The following is a 17685-nucleotide window of genomic DNA, read 5'->3' as shown; positions in this document are numbered from 1 at the left end:
CCGAATTTAGCCAACTGCACAGGTCATACAGCCCAATTATAGGTTGTTTACCACGCAGCTGCATTCTTTCTACTGGTGGCCAGTTGCCCTCTCTTATAGACGGCGCCCAGCCTCATCTCTCTTCACCTCACGAGATGGTACTAAATGTCAGGAAACTAGCAGCATCTACACAAAAGCCCACCTGGACCATAGCCCATCAAACTCATCGGTTTAACCCCCACCTGCAAAGTCAATCATTTGATAGTTTTTGCATCAGCCGAATAAATCTTTGTTACTCAAAAGAAAAATCCGAATAAATCTTTAAAATAAAATACTACATCTATTCTAAAAAGATTAATAAAATTATTCTGACTCAGTTCGAGTTCATGTTTCTATAATATGCACTTGTTAATTATTATATGCACTTGAACTTGATCATGTATGCACTTAGTCATGCACTTGGTCTACGGGTCGGTATTCCGTATTGAGTTTTCGTAAATCGACCGTGTTCGACATCAATCCGCTCGAATTGGTTCGTTTTCGAAATTCTCGATAATTCGTAAGTTCGCGTTCGTTTTCGTGTCCGGTTTTACCGTTTTCGCTTTCGTTTTCGTATTTCAAATATAAAAGTAGAAAACAATTTAAGAGTTTTTCGACTGTTTCCGACCGTTTTCATCCTTAAAATGGACCATGCATGCATGTCCTTAGAGAATTTCAAAGCTAGAAGAAACTCCCTAGCACAGTGCAAGCCACTTGCGCCACACCCATCCCATCTCTTTTGCCATGGCTGCTTCCTCGCCTACAAAAAGCCTTCAACAGTTGCCTTCCCTCTCCTCCCAAAGTCCCCAAAGAACAGCAAAAGGAAGGAGATGAGAGCGAGCGAGAGAATCACCCTAGCACCACTGAAAACCAGAGAGCAGAGCAGAGCAATGCACTAGCTAGCACAGAGTGCTACTGCGCTGCTCTAGAGTGAGTCTAGACACCCTTCACCCACACGCCATATATATCTCAAAAGACAAACCCCCCTCCATGAACGAACGAACATATTCCCCTCGATCGCCCCTGACACTATCTATCATCTTCCACCTCCCAGCTTCACTCTCAAGCCTCCACTCCATCTTCTTGTGAAGCTTCTCAAGATTCTCGCATGCCTTTACCCCTCCTCCTCCACTCTCTGCCCAGCTTACTAAATAACCTCCAATGCCGGCGCCAATGGCCGCAGCTCAGTTCCTCTAGCTAGTCTCCTGAACAGCAATTCACAAGCTCAGAGACGAACCCAAGAAACAATCGACGCACCCCGATCGATGAGGCCCTCGCCACCTCTGCTCCTTCTCGCGCTCCTGCATTTCGCGCTCCTGTCCACCAACGCCGCCGCCGATGGCAATGGGACCGGGACCGGCGACCTGCGCGGCGACGCGATGGCGCTGCTCGCGCTCAAGACTGCGCTGGGCTGCCGCCCGGGCGCGCTGCGGTCGTGGTCGGCGGCCAATGCCGGGTCCGTCTGCTCCTGGACGGGCGTCCGGTGCGGCGCGGCCGGGCGCGTGGTCGCCGTCGACATCGCCAACATGAACGTGTCGTCCAGCGGCGCGGCGCCCGTCTCGGTCCTGCTGACGGGGCTCGGCGCGCTCGAGTCCCTCTCGCTGGCAGGGAACAGCATCGTGGGCGCCGTGGCCATCGCGTCGCCGCTCCCGGCGCTGCGCCACGTCAACGTGTCCGGGAACCAGCTGAGCGGCGCGCTCGACCTCGACGGCGGCTGGGACTTCGCCTCGCTTCCCGCGCTCGAGGTGCTGGACGCCTACGACAACAACTTCTCGTCCCCGCTGCCGCTCGGCGTCGCGGTACTCCCGAGGCTCCGGTACCTGGACCTCGGCGGCAACTACTTCAAGGGGGAGATCCCGTCGGCGTACGGCGCGATGCCCGCGGTGGAGTACCTGTCCCTCAACGGCAACAACCTGCAGGGCCGCATCCCGACGGAGCTCGGCAACCTCACCACACTCCGGGAGCTCTACCTGGGGTACTACAACGTGTTCGACGGCGGCATCCCGCCGGCGCTGGGGCGGCTGCGCAGCCTCACCGTGCTGGACGTCTCCAACTGCGGCCTCACGGGGCGGGTGCCCGCGGAGCTCGGCGCGCTCGCGTCCCTCGACACGCTGTTCCTCCACACCAACCAGCTCTCCGGGCCCATCCCGCCGGAGCTCGGCAACCTCACGTCGCTCACCGCGCTGGACCTCTCCAACAACGCGCTCACCGGCGAGGTCCCTCGCTCGCTGGCGTCGCTCACCTCGCTCAGGCTGCTCAACCTATTCCTGAACCGGCTCCACGGCCCCGTGCCCGACTTCATCGCCGCGCTGCCGCGCCTGGAGACGGTGCAGCTGTTCATGAACAACCTCACGAGCCGCGTCCCCGCGGGGCTCGGCGCCAGCGCGCCGCTCCGGCTCGTCGACCTGTCCTCGAACCGCCTCACCGGCGTCATCCCGGAGACGCTGTGCGCGTCAGGGCAGCTCCACACGGCCATCCTCATGAACAATTTCCTCTTCGGGCCCATCCCGGGCTCGCTCGGCTCGTGCACGAGCCTCACCCGCGTCCGGCTCGGCCAGAACTACCTCAACGGCAGCATCCCCGCCGGGCTGCTGTACCTGCCACGGCTCAGCCTGCTGGAGCTCCACAACAACCTGCTCTCCGGCGCCGTGCCGTCGAACCCGAGCGCGTCCGCCGCCAGTTCGTCTTCGCAGCTGGCGCAGCTCAACCTGTCCAACAACCTGCTGTCGGGCCCGCTGCCGAGCACGCTGGCCAACCTCACCGCGCTGCAGACGCTGCTGGCGAGCAACAACCGGATCGGCGGCGCCGTGCCGGCGGAGCTCGGGGAGCTCCAGCGGCTCGTGAAGCTCGACCTCAGCGGCAATGAGCTGTCGGGCCCGATCCCAGGGGCGGCCGTCGGGCAGTGCGGCGAGCTCACGTACCTCGACCTCAGCAGGAACAACCTGTCCGGCGCGATCCCCGAGGCGATCGCGGGCATCCGGGTGCTGAACTACCTCAACCTGTCGCGGAACGCGCTGGAGGACGCGATCCCGGCGGCGATCGGTGCCATGATCAGCCTCACGGCAGCGGACTTCTCGTACAACGACCTGTCCGGGCAGCTCCCGGACACGGGGCAGCTCGGGTACCTGAACGCGACGGCGTTCGCGGGCAACCCGAGGCTGTGCGGCCCGGTGGTGAGCCGGCCGTGCAACTACACGGAAGGCGCCGGAGGCGGCGTTGCGGGGGGCGTGACGACGATGACGACGCGGCGCGGCGGGGCGCTGAAGCTGGTGCTGGCGCTAGGCCTGCTGGCCTGCTCCGTGGTGTTCGCCGCGGCGGCCGTGCTCCGCGCGCGGTCGTTCCGCGTGGACGGCGGCGGCGGCGGGGAAGGCAGGTGGCGGTTCACGGCGTTCCACAAGGTGGACTTCGGCGTGGCGGAGGTGATCGAGTGCATGAAGGACGGCAACGTGGTGGGCCGCGGCGGCGCCGGCGTCGTGTACGCCGGGCGCACCCGGTCGGGCGGCGCGATCGCGGTGAAGCGCCTGCAGCAGTCCCAGCAGGGGCAGGGCGACGACCGCGGGTTCAAAGCTGAGGTCCGGACGCTGGGCAGCATCCGGCACCGGAACATCGTGCGCCTGCTGGCCTTCTGCACGAACCGCGACGCGAACGTGCTGGTGTACGAGTACATGGGCGGCGGCAGCCTCGGGGAGGTGCTCCACGGCAACGGCAAGAAGCGCGGCGCGTCCCTGGCGTGGGAGCGGCGGTACCGGATCGCGCTGGAGGCGGCGCGCGGGCTGTGCTACCTCCACCACGACTGCTCCCCCATGATCGTGCACCGCGACGTCAAGTCCAACAACATCCTCCTCGGCGACAACCTGGAGGCCCGCGTCGCGGACTTCGGCCTCGCCAAGTTCCTCTTCCGCCGCGGCTCCGGCGGCGCCACCGACGAGTGCATGTCCGCCGTCGCTGGATCCTACGGCTACATCGCCCCTGGTACGTACCATCTCCGTCCGTTTCTGCTCATAAATCAGACGGTTAGGATTTGATTTTGATTGATCGGTGAGTAGTATCTGCTATTCAACGTGTCAATGGTCAATCGGGACGCGACAGTGGCGCCTCAAGCGCTGTCTTGCCTCCGCGCCAACCGTACATACACGGTACTAGGACACGTGAGCAGAGTACAGCCTGACCGGGGCTGCCCATACCAACGTAGACCAACGTATATATAGAGAGAGAGACACACACACACGATGATTGAAGCCATGATGAAATGGCGATATCTGGGGGTATGGCTCCCTGACACGCTGCGGCACACAAATTCGTAGGAGTACATTGCGCGGCAGCAGCCACGTCAGCACTGAGCCGTGGGCCCGGCATCGAAAGCGGCCAAAAAGAGGTCCTCTGGGCAGACTCGGCGACCCACCAAAAAGAGGTCCTCTGGGCAGACTCGGATCGCCCAATAATTCCCGGCGCGGGCCCCGGCCCCGGCCCCAGCGCCGATGGTGACTGGACGATGCGGGCGTGGGCCCGGTGGGCCTCCTCCGCGGCGTCGTCCGCCTTCGCCGTTCCCCATGCACCCAGGCCAGGGCAGTCCAGAGACCGCAGAGGAGCAGCATCGGGCTTGCCACCAAACTCCAAAGGCCATCAATGGCGTGAACGCATGCATGTCGTCCTGCACTGCATGCTCATGGTCATGGTGGTGCGGTCCAGAGGTCAGATGTCTTGGTTGGCCACCCAGGGATTCGAAATTGGAGGTACGCATACGCTGTCACTCTCAGTACAACAGCTGAGACGACGAATCCAGTCGTTGGGGAGAAGAAGAACAGCACTCGCGTTTTTCCGGCTGGCCTTGGTCCCTTCCTTCCCGCTGCTGTATCTTTGACCGGCACGCAATAACCCAAGCGCAACCAAAAGGCGTCGTCGTCCGCATGGGGCTTCGCCAAAGCGGCGTGCTCCTCCCTGCCCCATGCAATGCAACGTCGCCAAAGGGAGACGACGGGCCATGCTTTTTTCAACGGCAGAGGGGGGCATGCATACATACGCCACTGTTAATGCGTGCAGTCACCAACTTTTCTTTTCTTTCTCTCTACTTTTTGGCAACAGTGGCATTCGCTTCAATACATACAGCTAGTAGTTTATTTTTGGGTTCATGCGTGCCCAAAGATACGATTTGGCTGGGATCGCCTTGCCCAGCATGGGCACGCGTAATAGACAAACATTAGCTAGGGCAGCAGCTTAAATAACCTGCTTATATTATATATACTACCAATACTGATCGTGCAACCTCTTTTTACGTGCAATTTTCAGAGTACGCGTACACGCTGCGGGTGGACGAGAAGAGCGACGTGTACAGCTACGGGGTGGTGCTGCTGGAGCTCGTCACGGGGCGCCGCCCCGTGGGGCCCGACTTCGGGGAAGGCGTGGACATCGTGCAGTGGGCCAAGCGCGCCACGGCAGGACGACGGGAGGCCGTGCCGGGGATCGCGGACCGCAGGCTTGTTGGCGCGCCCGGCGACGAGGTGGCGCACCTCTTCTTCGTCGCCATGCTCTGCGTGCAGGACAACAGCGTGGAGCGCCCCACCATGCGGGAGGTGGTGCAGATGCTCGCCGACGAGTTCCCGCGCCACGCGGCGTCGGCGTCCGCGCAGACGTCGCCGTCCACCTCAACCTCCTCGGCGGCGGTGGCGGCTCCGACACCGGGCGGGGAGGAGAGCAGCAGTCCCGACGGCGGCGGGAAGGAGCCGCCGCCGGCCAACTGCTACAAGCTGTTCCCGGACCTGCTGGCCTGATACACCTGTTTCTCGCCATTGTTACAGAAACACACGACGACTCATCATCATGCAGGACTAAAGTTACAGCTAGCATGCACTGTAGTGCAGATTGGAGCTAGACGTACGTTCTACACGTTGGTCGGCCGACATTGGAGATGGTGTGACAAGAGCTGGGGATCAATAACATGTAACTTTATTAGTATATATTTTTTTGTATCTTTCTTTTCTCTCCCCCTCTCTCTTTCCCCCCAAATTCTTTTGGTTCATTATCTAGCAATTCAAAGGTGTATAGGGTCCGATCATATGCTATCGCCTAGCTACTGGGGGTTTGTGATGTCCAATGCATGCAACAATAGCATCCCTTCTATCATCATAGCTTTCGCGCTTTGTAATCTCCTGGTAATCTTTAGCCACCATCCATTGCCCACTACAACTCTAGTACAAGCTCCTCACCTTTACACTAATCCTTGTTTATGTCTAATGAGTACTCCCGGTACTTGTTCATGGCTTTTTGTATTATTTGAGCCATTTTTTGTCAGCAACAGGTGTGGTGATCATCTGTTGGAAGATTCTTGACTGGAGCTTTGGTTTCAGGGAAAGCAAAGCATGAAAGAGAAGTGCGAAAAAAGAGCGGTACTTGACAGTCTTTGAAAACATCTCACTTCCCAACGACGCTTAAAGCACACAAGCTAGACAGACAACTGAATCGCACAACTTTTATGGAAGCAGAAATAGGATGAACCACTGAGAAAATTCAGAGGTTTGAACAGATGATATCCGTACGTATATGGACAGCACTGAGAAAATTCAGAGGTTTGAACAGATGATATCCGTACGTATATGGACAGCAGCAGCAACATGGTTTCAGTCAGGACTTGCAGTGTCAGCATGCATGCAGATGCAGCTCGAGAATTCACACGAGAAAACCGGTTCGACCGTCGCGCTTAGATGTGTAGCTTTAATCATGAAAGTTAAAGGAGAGATAGAAGCTGCAAGTTTTATAAGGGATGGAAGACAGACACGAGATCAAGATGCTTACTGGAACACCTTGTACTTTTGTTAGTCATTTCACCAAACAGGATTGTCAGGATGATGGATTTCTAAGAAGCTATAATCGAAAGGAGTGCCAATTTAACTGTCACTTGACATGGCAAAAGCTCATGTAGCAATGAAAACGAAGAGAGAATATTTAGATTACCTCTGATGGCTGCCGCTTAGATCAGCCTGTTCGGTTGGCTGGTTCGTATCGTTGCTGGTTCGTGAAGAAGTACTGCTGGCTGGTTTGTGTGAGAGAAAAATACTGTTTCGGCTGTAAATTTACGATCGTTTACGAAAGCCACAGCCAAACGAACAGGCTCGATCACGGTCACCGGGAAAGCCGTTGCACCATAAACCAATCGAGAGGATTTACATAGAGCTGCCGCACTCAGGATTTCATATCAACTGTTTGTATTGGCGTTTTCCATCTCTCCTTCTCCTGTAGCTATATGCTACTGTAGTTGGTCCTTGTTAGCCAATATTCTTGCTGTTGCGTTGTGTGCACCTCTGTTCTGTACTGTCAAATGATAGAGCTGGTCCAACTAGTATAGTATACATAATATGAAAACACAAAAGTATCATTAGCATTTTAATGGACAGTAACTCAGCATAAACATGTAGGAGATGTCACAATTATTTGTCAGAAAATTGAAGACACGGTCAGAATTCAGATGGTGCAATTTCACTCAAGTGTTTGTCTGGACTCTGAACACAAGATCAGTTTAAACATCTACAAATACTGAAACCAGCAGGTGTTAAAATTTGAACATGCTGCTGTTTGACCAGCAATACTTTGTCTTTCCACAACCAAAAACAGTGAAGGTTACATGTTTCCCTTCTTATTACTTGTATCACTACAAGCTCACCTTAGTTGTGGTTCTCTAAGAAAATCCCATGGTCATGGGTAGTTAGCCACTTGCTTGTGCCACAGTGCTCGCCAACCAATGTCACGCCTGAAGAACCCTTCTGGCCAATCAATAGCATCTACTGCATTATATACTCTTGCCCTTGCTTCTTCGATGTCCTTGCCCTTGGCAGTGACACCAAGAACTCGACCTCCAATGGCGACAAGATTGCCATCTTCATCTAGTGCTGTCCCAGCATGGAATATCTTGACAGCTGGAGAGGCCTCCTCAGCCCTGTCTAGGTTTTTTATTACAGTCCCCTTCTTATAAGAGCCAGGGTACCCTTGGTTTGCCATTACAACCACCATTGCCATTTCAGGTGACCAGGTAAGTGAAACATTGCTTAATCCTCCCTGGCAAGCTGATAACAGAACTTGTGCCAAATCAGATTCTAATCGCATCATCAGAACCTATAATGACAGGAATACAAATTAGTAGAGAAAAGGATAATTGGAATATAACAGAAATAATATTTCACAGGTCAAGTACATAATTATGAGATGTATTAGACAAGCACAACAAAAGCAAAGGAAATTTTCTATAAAGATCATTGAACATTATAATTACAATGTAGCAATGCATTGGCATTTTTAGTTACACCAATAGCAATCTGAAGTGATGCTGGCCTGCAATTGAGTTCCTATGTACTTAGATAACAGCTACTCCTGATACAAAAAACAATCATACTTTTTTCCTGACATGCTTTAAGATTTAATTTTGATAGGTAGTACTTTTGATCCCCAGTGTTTACAGATCCAGTAGACTTAAGATTTGTTCTTATTTAGAGGTAAAATTATATTGGTTTGTTTCCTTAATTTCAGAAGTCAGTTCCTTCAGGGTCAACTTGCCCTATGTACTGTATCTCCACTCATTAAGCAAGAATCATAGTTCCTACTTCCTAGTATTTCATCTGTCCCTGCCCTTCTGGTGCAGCTACCGGGCCTCCACTCATTAAGCAAGTCCCACTGTTGGGTCCAGTGCCATCTAAACTAAAAAAGGGCAGACCCAGTGCCGGAGGCTACCACATGAGTGGGGTCTGGGGAAGGGATAAACCGAGAGCCTTTCCCCCGCAAAATCTACAAAGAGGCTGCTTCGAACCCACAGACTTGGTGACTCAGTGAGACAGCTCTCACCACTGCACCAGGCCTACCCTTCTAGGGGCCATCTAAACTGGCCAAACCAAATAGACTATCATTGATGTATAAAAACAAAAATGGAACTTTTTACAGCAGATAGAGTAAAATATTGGAGTTTCCACAATTACATGAATTAGAGAAACTTTATAGTAGTTAATACTTTTTTCCCTCGAAAACTATGGTAGTTAATACTAATTAAACAAATAATATGGAACAGTATAATGGCTAGAAGATTAATCCTGAATAGGCAGATCTAGAAAAGGTATGTGTTGCAATTACTCACTGGGCTCTGCCATTATTGTTTTCGCTATACCTTGTATCTCCTTTTTTTAGATTGCACATCGTATCTCTGATCACATAGGCTAACTCCACTATGCTATTGTGTAACACAGAAATGCAGAAATGATATATAGGGCTGCAGCCTATTCAGCTTCTCCACAGGAAGAAAATAGAGTGAGCGTTCGTTAAAGAAAAAAGAAAATAGAGTGAAATACTGGAGGCAGACCTAGAGAGCAAATCTCAGCGCAAAAGTGCAGCACAACGATAGACTCTGTTGGAAAGGTATGCAAAATTCGTTGCATTCTGTTGTCCAATGAAAATGCCTTGATTATATTGTTGTCATGTAAACCAAAAACAAAATTGCAAAAATCAAATTTAGACATGTATATAAACTATAATGCATTGGTCCGTTAGATTGAAAGTCTATTAAACAATCAGATGATTTTATTCAAAATGATCCTGGAAGCAGATGATCTCTTTCTTTCTTTTTTCATTCAGCCAGAGCTCTTTTAACATCCTTGTTTTGTGGCTGCAGATATTTAGTTTGATACTTTTTTTTGTCTGTACTACATTCTTGCTGGATGCATTCCAAAACTCTACTATACAGTAGTTAAACTGCATGAACCTTTTGATTTGATCTTGTTTTTGACAATTAATATTGTGAAACTTCTTGACCTGTAAACATACAGAAATGAATACTAGATTTTGAGATGGGTAACTAACCTGGCATTCTGGGTCACCAAATCTTACATTGTACTCAATAAGCTTAGGCAGCCCAGATTTCTTCTCAATCATAAGTCCAGCATATAATACACCAACAAACTTGCACCCTTCGGCTGCCATGCCTTTAACGGTAGGGATAATTATACTTTCCATGACTATGCGCTTGAGCTCATCTGTCACTATTGGTGCAGGGGAGTATGCACCCATACCGCCAGTATTTGGGCCAACATCACCATCACCAACTCTTTTGTGATCCTGTGCTGATTCAAGAGGCAAAACATTTTCACCATCTACCAATGCAAAGAAAGATGCTTCTTCACCCTCTAGAAATTCTTCAATGATAACCCGTGAACCAGCAGAACCAAATGAGCCTTCAACCAACATAGAGTCTATGGCTTCAAATGCCTCATCCAAAGTCATCGCAACAACCACACCCTTTCCAGCGGCCAGTCCATCAGCTTTAACAACAATAGGTGCTCCTTCTTGTTTGACATATTGTTTAGCTTCCACAGCATCCATGAATGTGCGATACTACAAGAGAGAACATAAGTGCTCACTGCTCAGACTAGCAAGGTTTGTATGGCTTAACATCTGAAATTATAAATACATACAAATGAATGAGCTGGCATTTCCTATTTTTGTATACTGACTTTGCATTTTCTCATTTTCGAGCAACAAAGTGACTTCAATTTCAAATATAATTATGAATGGTTCTTTAATATAGTTCAGCCAGAAAATCATGGGATGCCCATGGAAAATAAGAGCTGATTACTCATAGTGTATGTGACTGTTTGATATGATTTTAGTATAAGAGCAGGGCTAGCAATTGTGTCAAAACAAAGGAAGTGTCTCTATGACAGTACCTAAAATGGTATATTTGATTCATTTGTTAACCTGCAGATGCAGTCACCTATATGCAGGCATCTTTCATAAACAAAACCCTGTAGCCAGACCAAGGCTAGCCTATAGGGCTTAAGCTTAACAGTCAGCATAAATTGTAATAGGAAGTACCTTGGCTGTGGGGATATTGTACTTGTCACATAGCTTCTTCATGAAGTCCTTTGATCCTTCTAACGCTGCAGCCTCTGATGAAGGGCCGAAGGTTGGTATCCCAACTTTGACAAGGTCATTCACAAGACCCGCAACAAGTGGGGCTTCAGAACCCACTACAACCATTCCCACACCCCTCTTACGACAGAACGAGATAACATCAGCACTACTGGAGATGTCCAAATCTAAGATACAAGTTGCATCCCCGGAATGAGCAATACCCGCATTACCAGGGGCGCATAAAACTGCACTGCAAGATGGGGAACGGTTCAAGGCATAACAAAGAGCATGCTCCCGGCCTCCACCACCAATGACCAATACAGTTATCCTCTCATCTGGGGAAAAGGCAATAAACAGGCGTCAAACCAGCTTGCTCTTGAGTTTTCATTTACATTAACACACTTCATTTCAGAATGCTGAGTTGAAGATAACAAAATAACAATAATCCAGTGTCTTATAGTATACCAGAAGAAGCAGTGCCCACTTCGGTTGCTGAAGCTTTCGAGTTCCTTGCTGAAGCCCTAACAATCAAGTGACGATGGGATATGACATGCTGCATCACAACCGAAGAGCTGTCGCTGCTCCACCGCTGAGCAACGGGGTAAGACACCGAAGACTTCAAGCCAATGCACAAGTCATTATTGGCTGGCAAATCGGTGCGGTGCCTTGCAGCCAGCATGAGAGGGCCTCTGATACTGTAAGCAGCGCACGCCATGGCAGGGGAGGGATCAGCGCGGGGGCGCGGGAGCTCAGTTCAATCCCCCAATAATTCTGGAAACCAAACTGCCCCGGCAGCTAGATTGCGCTGAAGCAACAACTCCTGTAGTCGCAACCAATGTCGATCTTGCGCGCTGCCTCTGAAGAAGAACCTAGTTGAATAATCCTCTGCGGTGGACGGATTGGATCGAGTTAGAAGGGCACCACGCAGCACAATAATCCTCGATTTGGTTTTGAGTGTGAAGAGAGCTACTGTAACAGCTAGCTGTCAGAGCAAGGGAATCTATCCAAGCTAAGCTAGGAACTAGGATTACTCACCAAGAACAGAAGAAACAAACGAACATCCGGACTAAGGAGGGTGACGCCGTGACGGCGATGGGGTCGGTGTTTGGTGAGGCAGGATCCGGCGGCGGCTGGTCGGGCAGGTGAGAGGCGGCGGCGGCGCGGCGGCGGTGGCGCAAGTTGAAGGCGGCTTCACTGCCTTGGCGATTCTGAGACCTCCTACCCAGTAATCCAGCCCAACGAAGCACGCGGAAAGGCCCAGGACGGCCCATCACTTAGGAGGCGGGCAGCCTGACACCTGGATGCCGCTCCCAGGAGCGGGTCCAAAACAAAAACAAATCTCCATCCCCTTGTGCTTATCCGTCCGTCCCTCACGAGCCCATACCCTACTCCTTAGTGCTTATCTGCCCGGTCCCAAAGTAGCGTGGCTACTCATCCGTTCGCCCCCTTCTCCAGCGCACGCTCATGCCGCTGACCCCGCCATGGCCGCTAGGGACACACGGGTCGTGGTGCCTCAAGTCTTACCTGACAGAGCTAAGGGCACCCGCAAGCGTGGCCGATGCTGGTGGTGCTTGCGCACCGCGGCTCGCCACCGGCTCCCACCCCGCCGCCCGGAATCGACTGGCCTGGCCTTCCCTCCCCTATGTTGCATTCGTATGTGTTCAAGTGCTAGTGTTTCAGACGTTTCAAAGGTATGTTGTAATTACTTCATCTTGATGTTGCAAAAGTAGATTGTGGGATGTTGCATGTGTTGCAAGTGTTTCAGAGGCATGTTGCAAGAGTTTGTTCAAAATATTTCATCTGTTTACAGATGACTGTTGCAATCTTTTTTTATCTAGATGTTGCATATGTTTCACACATATGCTGCAAATGTTTCACCTGTTCTAGTCTTATGTTACTGCAAGTGGTTTCATTGTTGCAAATTTGGATATTTCGTGTGTTTCACACACATGTTGCAAGTTCGTGTTCCAAATGTTTCATCTACTTTCACGTGTGTTGCATTCAAATGTTTTTTATGTTGCAAGTGTTTTATTCTATACGGCGGGAGGCGAGTGGACTAGGCGCGCGGCGCGTCGGGGGCCGACGAACGGCGGTGCTGCGGTCAGGGCGCGCTCATCCTTAGTTGCTCATCCCGGCTATTGAGTGTTGCCCGTGCAGAGAGATAGGAGGGGTCAGGGCGACTGGCGGGCACAGAGACGGGACGAAGTGTGCGCATGGGGCGGGGCGAAGGCGGACGAGGGTGGGTTGCGCCGGCGTCCGGACACGCGCGTCTGTCCAGACGTCCGGACGCTAGTCATGCCCGTGTTTATATCGCTATATAATAGGCGGACTTTAGTTGGATCAGCTATATTTGTGTCATTATTATATCTTCCTTGTTTCAACAAAGAACAAATGATATATTTAGATCAGCTAGTCTAGTTATTAATTGAGACTAAAAATTAGTTTAAATTATTTAGGATTAGTTAGCTAGTTGGCTAGTAACTAGTTGTAGGTTTGAATTAGTTGACTAAAAAATAACCTACCTACTAAGTACTAACCTTATTTAAATGATTAGTAAAATAAGGTTAATCTGTTGACTAATAAGAATATTGTCTTACTTAACAACCGGAAAATAACTAGTTGTACGTTTGACTTAGTTGACTAAGAATACTGCCTTGCTTAAGCTTAACAGTCATCTCTATGCATCTAAACAAATTCTTAGTATCTACTCCCGCATTCTGGAAAGAAATGACACTTCCAAATGCAACTTTTGCCTTCGGCTACACATGACATGCATCCGGTGGGCACTGCAGTGGAAGAGGAGAAAAGCAAAGACCACCTTGCAGTCAGGACTTGTAGCCACGTTCCCGGAACGAAACGTAAAGCGATACTTTATAATACTTTTGTATTATGAAAACATAAACATTTCTGAAACGATTTTCTTGGACGAGAGGTTATACTTTTGCGGCTCCTAAGAATCAACGGGCCAAGGGAAATCATCAATTAATTGAAAAACCTCACACATGGGCGAGAAAATCGATGGTGATCGGGTTGGACTATTTGGTAGTACCTCGCCAACCAAACCGACCCCATACATATGCCAAATTTACTGCCATCCGCACTCAATGATATCTTTTGAAAATTTTATAAAATCATTGTTGCCAAACCGAACATTCAAATTAATTTTTGATTCCGACAGTATGTTTTTTACAATAAATCTTTCAAAAGAAAACCTAACTTGAATATATTTAGATAAAATTTTGTTGGAGATCATGTTTCTGATGAAGATAGAACTTATTCTTTTTTGTTAAGCAAGGCAATATTCTTGATTCAGTAAGCAATGTTCCACCTTCACAAGAAAATGTTCTATGTCCAGTATTTGAAAAATGAGAACATTTCATGTATGATGAGAACAGTTAAATAATGCCATAAAATAACTTCAAATACACCATAAAACATCTATGGCTACTGCACGAATAAGATCATGAATACATCAAAGAGTGCTATGAAATATGTAGAAAATAAAAATACAAATGGGAGAAAAGACAAAATAAAAAAAGAAAAGGAAAAATAACAAAATATGGAATGGAATAAAAAGGAAAATAGTGATAAAAAGAAATGTGTAAAGTAAAATTATAATATACCATGGAACATCTTATGGATATCGATTTATTGTGTGTGAATAGACAAAAATATATTATGAAACATCCGATGAATACTAGTTGTATATAACCCAAAATATACCATAAAATGCACAATCGAAAATATATGAACATCATATAGCAAAAACAAAGATATCTAAAAAAGTAAAAATGTCTTATATAATTTAAAATGGAGTACATAAACAACAAAAAATACACGAGCTAACATCACACAAATACACCATGTATAGAAAGAAAGAACAATTTAAATAAAATAAATATAAAGGATGGAAAAAAATAAAAATAAAACAAAAAATAAAATCCACTTAAAAAGAAAATATAGATAAAGAAATAGAGAAAACAAAAGAAAAATAAAAGGAATTCTCGTATTGGGTTCAGAGGAACTACAAGAATCTCTTTATATCTTCTGTATTGATGTGGGGGTATAACCCCCGGTACCCACAGGGCTGTACATGGACTGAGCCGCTAGGGAAGGCCCAGTCCACAAGACCACACATGGGTCGCACCAGCAGTCGAGGCCCAACTTGCAAAACGACGCCATGTGAAGTACAACGCAGGTCAGCGTGCTTCGCAAGACTGCATAAGGATCCTCGGTGATCTAGTAAATCTGCTCGGATATGCTAGATTACTGTGATATCTATAACTTCCTATCTTGTAAACCGATCAGGATAGAAACAACCGGTCTGTAACCCTACCCCCTAGGCTATATAAGGCGGGTAGGGACTCCCTTTGTTTTCATCTAATCATACACAATACAATCCACAAAGACACAGGACGTAGGGTATTACGTCAAGCCAACGTCCCGAACCTGTCTAATCGTTGTCTCTTGCGTTCTGTGTCACCATCTGGTTTTCTCACGCGCACCTCCACCGATTCATCTACTACTATGGGCATACCCCTCGGTAGACTGCCGACCAGATTTCGTCAACAATGGCACGCCAAGTAGGGGTTGTGCATGCTGAATTCATGGCAAACCAGATGGTCACCTTTTCAAGCTCCATGGCCCTCCTCGATCCGGGCCAGTTCTTCACGGTCGGATCCATGACCTGGATCATCGGCCCCGGCGGCAACAGGGAGATCATGGAGGTGATGCAGGATCACCCTGCGCCCATCACGCCAACGCCTACAATGACATCTCCAATCCTGGCCCACGTCGTTGGGTTAGGAGATCTATCAACAACGCTGATCTGATCGCATCCATCGATCGGGTCATCGACCGCATAACGGAATACCAGCTCCTCGTGGATTCGGTCCTAGACCAATCTAGAGCGAGTGACGATTTTCCTACGCTCCAAGATCGCCAAGCCGCTGTGATCGAGCGACATGCTCGACCACACCATTTGAGGCGACCAGATTCCGATCTGGTGATCACGGCTACTCCAGAGGGGCACACGGCACGGCATCGACCGCTTCCCGCTACCGGCCTATGCTTGGCCGACTATGAGGCCCCGATGGAGAACCCACCGAGGCCCTATCCTTTTGGGCTGGAGGGTGTGGGATCTGCGTACCTAAACGTCATCCGCCACCTCTCCGTCGACCACGTTGAGCGCGGCCATGCCACTGATCTCTACATGATTAACCCGATTGACTCCAGTCAGCCTACGCCTATGGTCAACATGGTGGCTATTCACTAGCTTCTGGATGATTCCCCTTTTTGACCGAATCTCTCCACAACATTCTGAACAAGAGCCCCGACGATTATTCCAAAGGCTCAACCAAGACTGTATCGAGCTGCCCTGCTTTACCTCTGGGGTTCGGGGGCGTGATTTTTCACGTTAGCCACGATAATGTCACCAAGGAGGGCGAGACCGCTGAAGAGCGCGAAGCTCATCTAGCAAAGAAAGTCGATCACCAACGCCATCAAGATGCAGAAGCAGTCCAAAGGGCCGACGAGGATGGTCATGGCTCGCCCTGCCATCAGCGTAATCTAGAAGAAGCGTTCGACATGGTGGGCGACCAGCCAGTCTACCAGACTCCGAGCGCCAATCTAGTTGTTGCTTTCAACGAGCTCGACAAACTCCATCACACTCTAGAGGTCGAGAGGGTCTGGGCACATATCATAGCTGCGCAAGTCCAAGTCAACGACTTTCGGAACGATGCCCCATCTTATTCCACTACGTCAGGTAGTAGTCGCTGCTCTCGCCATGACTGAGGAGGCCAGCATCATGGTGCCGATAGCCCCCAACCTCTAGTCAGAGGTCCCTACCTCTATAGAGGATCCAGAGGCAACTATGAAGCTGATTCATGCCACGACGCACGCTCGCCACGCCCCCAAGGAGGTCGTAGCGGCAACCACAACCAGGAGGTCAATCAACCCCTCCCTCATGACCTTCGCAACCACATCAACGCTGGCATAGATGTCCATGGCTGCATCGAAAATAGCAGGTCTGCACGCTATGAAGCAGAGATGGAACATCGTCGGCAATTCGATGCCAAACATGAGGGATTTGCTGCTCGTCAAGCACCACTCCCTGCCGGCGCATTAGGACTTCGCCCCTTCACCGAAAGGCTCCGAGCCATCCAGGTGGCCTGTGGACTTCAAGGTCATTGGTGTTAACACCTATGACAGAAAAGGCCAACCCTGCTTAGTGGCTAACTCTATACGAGATTGTTGTGAAAGCCACGGGGGGAGACAAAGACATCATGGCAAACTATCTTCCCGTCTTGCTCAACCAGTCTACAAATAACTGGCTCCTCAACCTATGGGAGAACTCCATCTAATCCTAGGATGACCTCAAGAAAGTCTTCACCAACAATTACATGGCCACGTGCGAGTAGCCTGGCACCAAGTATGACCTAGAGAAGCTTCATCAGTCCTTCGAGGAGTCCCTACGTGACTTCTTTAGGCGCTTCTCGGAGACAAGAAACTCCATTCCCAACATCACTAACACCAAGGCCATCGCTGTTTTCACCAAAGGGCTCTGGCACAAGCAGCTCCATGGAAAGTTGTACCGTAAGAGGCCTACTACCATCAGTGAACTAATACATATAGCAAACGGATACGCCGACGCCAAAGAAGCCGAATGGGCTGCCCACTCCGCTCACCACCAGTGCTGCAATGATGACCGTCGTGAAGATAGGCGCTATGATGACTGCGACCGTTGCTGTGACGATCACGACCGCCGCGACGACTGCGATCGCCGCC

The 17685-nt window shown here is 50.0% G+C and overlaps 2 protein-coding genes across 3 annotated transcripts; one reads left to right on the top strand and one right to left on the bottom strand.

Moving 5' to 3' along the window:
* Positions 1 to 994: 994 nt before the first annotated feature.
* On the top strand, positions 995 to 6095 carry LOC136481807 (leucine-rich repeat receptor-like serine/threonine-protein kinase BAM1). Its single transcript, XM_066479097.1, has 2 exons — positions 995 to 3990; positions 5305 to 6095. The coding sequence occupies exons 1-2, from the start codon at positions 1284 to 1286 to the stop codon at positions 5784 to 5786; spliced, it is 3189 nt and encodes a 1062-aa protein (XP_066335194.1). The 5' UTR covers positions 995 to 1283; the 3' UTR covers positions 5787 to 6095.
* A 1386-nt stretch (positions 6096 to 7481) lies between these two features.
* LOC136481806 (phosphoribosylamine--glycine ligase-like) lies at positions 7482 to 12127 on the bottom strand. Of its 2 annotated transcripts, none has more exons than XM_066479096.1 (5): positions 11935 to 12127; positions 11365 to 11865; positions 10861 to 11234; positions 9850 to 10380; positions 7482 to 8121 (listed from the first exon to the last, which is right to left on the bottom strand). In XM_066479096.1, exons 2-5 carry the CDS (start codon positions 11612 to 11614, stop codon positions 7705 to 7707), a joined length of 1572 nt encoding a protein of 523 aa, XP_066335193.1. In that variant the 5' UTR covers positions 11615 to 11865; positions 11935 to 12127; the 3' UTR covers positions 7482 to 7704. The 2 variants fall into 2 exon arrangements, with proteins under 2 accessions (XP_066335193.1, XP_066335191.1); XM_066479094.1 differs by having other exon boundaries at positions 11365 to 11784.
* Positions 12128 to 17685: the final 5558 nt, after the last annotated feature.

The sequence above is a fragment of the Miscanthus floridulus genome, chromosome 9, assembly GCF_019320115.1.
Source record: "Miscanthus floridulus cultivar M001 chromosome 9, ASM1932011v1, whole genome shotgun sequence".
NCBI lineage: Eukaryota > Viridiplantae > Streptophyta > Magnoliopsida > Poales > Poaceae > Miscanthus > Miscanthus floridulus.
The sequence above is the reverse complement of the archived record's forward strand: the minus strand, read 5'-3'. Positions and strand labels throughout refer to the sequence as shown.

Coding starts and splice junctions, on each gene's coding strand:
- LOC136481807 (XM_066479097.1), top strand. CDS start 1,284: ATGAGGCCCTCGCCACCTCTGCTCCTTCTCGCGCTCCTGCATTTCGCG. Junction 3,991..5,304: donor CTACGGCTACATCGCCCCTG/GTACGTACCATC, acceptor TGCAATTTTCAG/AGTACGCGTACACGCTGCGG.
- LOC136481806 (XM_066479096.1), bottom strand. CDS start 11,614: ATGGCGTGCGCTGCTTACAGTATCAGAGGCCCTCTCATGCTGGCTGCA. Junction 11,235..11,364: donor AGTGGGCACTGCTTCTTCTG/GTATACTATAAG, acceptor CCTTTTCCCCAG/ATGAGAGGATAACTGTATTG. Junction 8,122..9,849: donor TTGGTGACCCAGAATGCCAG/GTTAGTTACCCA, acceptor CTGTCATTATAG/GTTCTGATGATGCGATTAGA.